The sequence below is a fragment of the Rattus norvegicus genome, chromosome 1 (assembly GCF_021556685.1).
Source record: "Rattus norvegicus strain SHRSP/BbbUtx chromosome 1, alternate assembly SHRSP_T2T, whole genome shotgun sequence".
In the NCBI taxonomy this organism is placed as follows: Eukaryota; Metazoa; Chordata; class Mammalia; order Rodentia; family Muridae; genus Rattus; species Rattus norvegicus.
In genome coordinates, this window is record NC_141534.1 from 9,012,501 (window position 1) to 9,019,375 (window position 6,875).

General features: G+C 50.0%; 1 protein-coding gene across 3 annotated transcripts in view; it reads right to left on the reverse strand.

Moving 5' to 3' along the window:
- Phactr2 (phosphatase and actin regulator 2) overlaps positions 1-5,345 on the reverse strand; it is a 269,278-nt gene extending 263,933 nt beyond the window's left edge. For all 3 annotated transcript variants that reach the window (XM_087553953.1, XM_087553942.1, NM_001437803.1), the window contains 1 exon segment: positions 4,998-5,345. In XM_087553953.1, the coding sequence (XP_087410079.1) occupies positions 4,998-5,220 (223 nt within the window). In that variant the 5' untranslated portion in view covers positions 5,221-5,345.
- Positions 5,346-6,875: the final 1,530 nt, after the last annotated feature.

Below are 6,875 nucleotides of genomic sequence, written 5' to 3' on the forward strand. Positions count from 1 at the left end.
CTTGCACCCAAGACTGTAGGACCGTATTCGCTCACTCCTATACGCCTCATGTCTAGAATTGTGCCTGGCACACAGTGATGTCAAGACCTACTACATGAATAAAAGAACAAATAAATGGGTGGACAACATCATTCATGCTCAGTTCCAGTTAAATGGACACATTGCCACTGTGGGTCCCGAACCCTCTGAAACCAGCTGAAACCGGCTTTGGGATTGGATGGGCTCACAAGGGGAGCCAATCCACAGGCTTCACCATGACCTATTATTTATAGCCTGCTGTAAGAGGAAGCTTCACACAGTAGGTTCTTTCTTTCTTTTTTTTTTTTTCTTTTTTTCGGAGCTGGGGATCAAACCCAGGGCCTAGCAAGCGCTCTACCTCTGAGCTAAATCCCCAACCCAGTAGGTTCTTTCTTAAGAATTTGAACAAAGACTCCCTTCCCTGACAACCACAGACTCAAAAACTGACAAAAAAGGAACGGTCTGGGTGTCCCAGGGGTGGGTCTTGTGCCTGCGCTGGGTGTTAGAACTGACTGAAGGAACTCACGTGAGGGCGGGTGAGGCCTCAAACTAGAGAGGAAGAAAGCCTGCCTTCGGAGAGTCAAGCAGAAGCTGAGGTCATGCCAGCCTTAAGAAAGTGACAGAGAAAGGGGAACCGGTTGCCTAAATTCTCAACAACCTTCTTGTTTTGGACCCAGGCCAGGTGCACCCTGACTGAGGAGAGACCCCCTTCATTCACAGATGAAGCAAGTTTTTAAAACCTGCCAAGGAGGGTTGGGGATTTAGCTCAGTGGTAGAGCACTTGCCTAGCAAGCGCAAGGCCCTGGGTTCGGTCCTCAGCTCCAAAAAAAAAAGAAAAGAAAAAAAAAGAAAAAAAAAAAAAACCTGCCAAGGTGGAAGGCACACCTTCTGTCTGGGCAATAGTTTTCTGGCCTAGATGCAAAGATAAAGGCATCTTTCTTTCCTCCTGGGGTGTGGAGGGGTGGGGGGTGGGATAAGCATGCATGTCTACACCAGGTGCCCAGCATGACAAGAGCAGAACCTGAGCCACTTTAGAATGTTCTAGTACCCCCTGCACCTGGCCTTTTACGCTGTCCAGATTGGCCTATGTTTGACAGCCAGGTAGCCTTACTGTGGCATGATCAGGCAAGGACCGAAAGTAAGCTTCAGACCAGATGGCCACCGCTTAGGCCAAAAATTAATAAACACAAACCCCTCCCATGCTGAATTACCCAAATGTAAAGTTAGCAGATGCCCATGGTTGCTGGCCTAGGGTGTCGGCAGCCCGGAGACCATCATCGTGCATTGGACGAGATTGCGTCATGGCTCCAAAAACAGTGTGCGTCTCTCTCTCTCTCTCTCTCTCTCTCTCTCTCTCTCTCTCTCTCTCTCTCTCTCTCTCTCTCTCTCAGCTGAACCAACACTTGCAGACTGCTAACAGCAGAAATATAACCTAGAAAGCATCTCGGTAGCTACTGCTTACTGAACAGCTCTGGGAGAAAAGCACACGAGAGGCCGCCCACTCCAGTAAATCTCTGCGTGAGGAACAAGACTGGTGTGAAAGTTAAGAGAAGCCCTGAGTAGATACGATGAGAACTTTATTTCAAGATTCTACTTTTGGTGCTCGTTTTTTTATTTACAAGAACATTAGATTTTAGAAGTCCAGAGTTTTGGTTAACTCCAAAGACCTGTGAGTTTAAAAAAAAAAAAAAAAAAAAAGACAAAAACTCAGTCTGACTTTCAAAGTCTGTTTATTCAAAAGCATTTGGGTCTTGGCCCGTTTTGTATAGATTTTAAGTTAAGAAGCGACAGTGTTTGCTGACAAGCTGCCTGTATTTTTACATGGAAAAAAATTAGCTCCTGAATCCAAAAGTAAATAAACTATGCCCTTAAACTATGTGATATTTTCATTTAGAAAATTTGGCAAAAAAAAACCAGGGCAATCATGGCAGCAGGAGCTCTCTGGATGTCTCCATACACCACTGGTCCTGAGAAGGCCTTTAAGAATGATGGGGATTGCTGGCTCAAGTATGGATACAAAGCTAGGGAAGGAGGTGGGATGAGGGTGAAGGCATGAGAGTGTGGTCCTTTGTCTTGGAGTGGTCATTGTCTGAAAACCCAAGAGGGAAATCCTTCTTTGTGTTTCTTCTCTACTCTATGGCTTGGCCAAGGACGATTTCCCTTTTTTGCTTGACGCTCATCCAACATCGAGGGCTAACACCAGGGAATTAACTCGTTATTTGACATGATCCCACAGGAAGAACTCTTTGACAAGTAGTGGAATCAAGACTGGAAGCAAGGAAAGGTTCTCAGAGCGGGTGGTAGAGGGAGAGAGGGGAGCAAACACATGTGCTTCAAACTTCGGTTTCCTTAGGCCAACTCTGGTTACAATGTTCCAATACTGCACGCCGAAGGAATGGTAAGTCTCCAGCTTGACTATGCCTTGTTACCTGAAGCCCAGGCTGCACTTAGTGCCAATCAAAAGCAGAATCTGTGAGACGGAGCCATCCAGAAACTTTTTGCTTATTGTTCTCAATTTCCCCGAGTGATCCAATGTAAAGCTAAGATTGAAACTTGGTGTCTGATATAGACTTCTTAGACTATAAAGTCGAAGAAAAAAGAAAAGAGCCCAGGGAATCTTTCCATCTTCAGTACACGGATTCAGATCAAGTAGGTGTGACAGGGAGGGGGTGAGATTAGAAGCTGGTACTGCTGGTCCAAGAGACTGATTCTGGAAATCACAGGACTCAGTTCTAGATACTGCCTCTGGGCATGCCCAGAGTTTCTGGTAAGGGCCAGGAAGTTGGGTCTGCTCCAGCATCGGGCCAAAGACCGTTGTCATAAAGAGATCAACCGTTCTACTGTGCTCCTAAGATAACTTGGGCACGCCAGCCAGCTCAGACGCTCTGGCTATCTTGGGAAATGCATTAGGGAACGGGTCATTTGTTGTCCTCCTGATTCAAAGCAAGGTGAGTTTGTGCTTATATCTAGCCTGCTCTTAGAGACCCAAAGCTTAGTTCTGAAGGCGAGATACAAGAAGTTCACTGGGAGAAGTTCACTGTCCTGCCTCAGCACCGGCATTCTGTGATGCAGGGGACAAGTGACTCAAAAGCTGCCACTCCTATTGATACAGGGAAACTAGGTTCCTTGGAGAGAGATAGCTGCTCCTGTCGCTGTCAGATGGGGCATGTGCATACATGCACACTTAAAGGATTCTCACTGCTATCGCCAGCATGCGGCCTTTAATCCTTACCCTTGAAAATGAAAACCAGAGACAGTTATGCTTGTTTATCTATCGTCACCAGCTAAACTAACATTCGCTTTTCTCTTTGGGTCATCGGAATGGCTAATCCTTTAATTGTATTTATTTATTTATTTATTTATTTATTTATTTATTTATTTATCTATCTAATGTATGTGAATACACTGTAGCGGTCTTCAGACACCCGGAAGAGAGCTTTGGATCTCATTACAGATGGTTGTGAGCCACCATGTGGTTGCTGGGAATTGAGCTCAGGCCTCTGGGAGAACAGTCAGTGCTCTTAACTGATGTGCCGTCTCTCCAGCCCATCCTTTAATTTTTTAAAAAGTCAGTCAGGATCACCTACAGCTCTGAATCTGTTTGGCCCCAAAGCAGAGGGTAAAATGCTTTTCCACTCAACACTGTTCACAAAGTAACCCTTTGCAGTGGACATCTCACAACTTGAACTGAATGATCTCACTGCCATTATCAAACGTAATCTCCAAAACCAGATCAGAAACACTATGGATTCTTGGAGACAGGAGGACTGAAATGCAAGAACCTGGCTTTGAATGAGGTCAAGTTCAAGATCATAGAAGGGTTTGGAGAGGATGCTTAGCAGGTAAAAGCGCTGGACACTAAGCCTGAGGATTTGGATTTCATCAGCAAGGCCCCTGACTTCTCCATGCACCCTGAGATGTGCCTGCATGTGAGCATACGCAAATAAATAAACGGGGAAAATCATCCAGAAAGGCATGACCCCAGACCCCAGAGCGCGGGAAAAGGCACAGTAGGCGGATGTGGGGTTGGGCAGTTCAAATCAGCAAGCGTTTTCCTGAAACTGGTCATTCTCATGTCCTCTGTCCTTGTCTAGTTCCCATACAACCCTCACAAGTTGGAAATTATAAAAACCGCCCTTGAAAACTGTTGGACCACAAGACAAAAGTTCTCCAGTTCTTAGGACATTTTAAATAATGACAATCTGCCTACTAGGTGTGCCATACCATCGTTCCACATTGACCACTGAGATATGAGAGACCAAGTTAAGCCATTAGTCCTCCATCATGAAGTGCAGCCTGGGCGACACCGGGCCTCAATGAAGTTCCTGGTTTTTGCCTGTCCTTGGAGGACAGAAGGCAGCGGCTTGTCTTTACAGCATCAATACTGGCCCCAGGCTTTCCACACACAGCCAGGCCAAGCTCTCATTGACACCTCTATGGGTTTTCACAGTCAGGGAACCTGGAATCCCCTATCCTGTTACCAGCAACCCCTCCTCCCCCCGCTAAGAAATCGCTATTCCAGAAGCAAGAGTGAGTAGGGTCATCTTCCTAGCCCTGTACTAACCCCTGAAGTAAGGGGACCACACCCTTCAGAGGGACCACAGTCATGTTCAAGACCCATTAGCCCGAGAACCAAATTAGCCCGAGAACCAAAGCCAACACTGGTGCCGCCTGGCGCCGCACAACCTAGCAGGAGTCCAGGGGATCCCGCGGAAATCGCGCCGCGCTGCACCCGCGCAGAAGAGAGGCGCACCCACTCCAGCGCACCCACCGGTCGCCTGCCGCTCAGCGGAGGGACACCAAGCCTCTGCAGCCCAGCAGGAGGCGGCGATGTGAGGACGACAGCTTTTGCCCTTGCTCTCGTCCCCCCGCCCCCACGGCTGCCCACCAACGTCCAGGGAAGATCACCACACTGCGACCCTCACCTGTCCGGGGCTAGCCCCCCAGGGCCACCCAGGGCCATCCCCAGTCACCCTTACCTGAGCCGGAGATGTGGACTCTGAGCGGGCGGCCCCGGCTCGAGGCCGACGACAGGTCGCTCTGGGAGCGGCCGCGGGGACTCGGGTCCCCGGGAAGCCAGCGCAGGGCAGGCACGGGTGGTCCGGGAGCCTCGGGCTCGGGGTCCAGAACCTCCGCCGCCACCGCCTCCTGGCCGTCTGGCTGGTCCGGGGACATCTCAGGGCTCCTGCCAGCTTCCGCCATCCGCTTTAGGCTCCAGGAGGGAGCAAGCTCAGGCAGGGTGGAGCCGGCGCAAAGAGCTGTGCTGTCCGCCGCGGCCCCGCGTGGAGCCCCCGGCCGGTTGGCAGGGCGGGGAGGCGGCCGCAAGCAGCGGGGCGCAGCGCGGGAGGAGGAAGAGCACAAAAAAGTTTGCACAGGAAGGAGCCGCCTACAGCCGGCTCTCGCTCCTGCCGGCGACAGCCACCGGGCTCCGAGTCTGCCACCCTTGGTGCCCTAGAACCTGCCCAAGCTGCTCTGCCTCCCAGGAGCGGCCCCTCTATTGTAAGAAAAGGGTCTGTCGCCTCTGGCCCTGAGAGGCTCACCCAGAGGGTCTCAGAGAAGTGGAGTTTTATCTGCAGAGCGTTGATGCAAGATCACAGTTAACGGTCTCATTTGCACTTGGCCAGGGAGGGGTGGGGGACACGCGTGCACACACCTGACCCGCTTGTAATATAATGGGGCAAGGACCCAATGACTGTCATATGTAGTTTACAGGTGCAAAACACTGGAGCCAAAGGGCATTGGGTTTGCCAGATTTCTGGCAGATCCAGAGTCGCTTGTGAAGTCGGGTCCTTTGATCCTCCCTGCTCTAGCACCTCTTGCCCTTGTCAAAGCTCATCTCTGTCTCTCAGAGTCCCACATTCCTGGGCTTCCGTCTGTGCTGGGTCAGACTGAAAGGTCGTGGATTTTGAAAAGATCAGTCTTTTAAGGGATGAATTAGTGTCACAGATGTGATGTGTGGGTCTTCCAAAGGATGACTGACAAAATGGGTAAGGGATGCCTGACAAAAGGGGGCGTTGGTTTTGCTAACTGAATCTCAGGTTTATCAGTTACACAATTAGGTCCCCAAGTAGCGGCTGGTCCAGAAATGAAAAGCTAAGTAGCTGACCTTCTCTGCAAGTTTCTGACCGTGGAGGAATGTTGCTGGGCTTCACAAAGTCACCGTAGACAGCGACAGGAAGAGAAGGAGAGAGAAAGCGAGGCCACAGTCAGCCATCACAACGCCACGCCCCCTTTCCCCTACACACGCAGCCACACATACCTTAAGTTCGACTTGTATGGAATTATTTCATTTAACAAGAAAATCAGCCCAAGCATAGGGTAAGAGAGAAACAAGAACCAGGAGAATAAAGCTAGACAAACACTAAGACGCTGAAAAGACCTAGCAACTAGGTCACGGTGTTCACAGTGCAAGCTGTAAAAGGCTTTTTTTTTTTCCTCACGGCAACTCTGCATGCATGGGGGTGGGTTGCGGTGGGGTGGATATTTTCACAGTCAGCAGAAGTCATCTGGACCTGTGTTAAGTGTTTCCTGCTAGCAAAGTTTGTGAAGCAGCACTTCTCCAAAACCCGGTGAGACAGCTAGGATAGGCGGGTAAAGGCGTTTGCTACAGTGAGCTTAAGGATTCCTATGACCTACGAACTGGAAGAAAAGAACTGACTCCTCCAAGTTGTCCTGCACATGCATACATGCATATCTCATATCTCTCTCTCTCTCTCTCTCTCTCTCTCTCTCTCTCTCTCTCTCTCTCTCTCTCTCTCCTTCCCTCCCTCCCTCCCTCCCCCTCTCTTTCCCCCCTCCCTCTCCCTCTTTTTCTCCCTCTCCCCCTCTTTCCCTCTCCCTTCCCCTCCCCCTCCCCC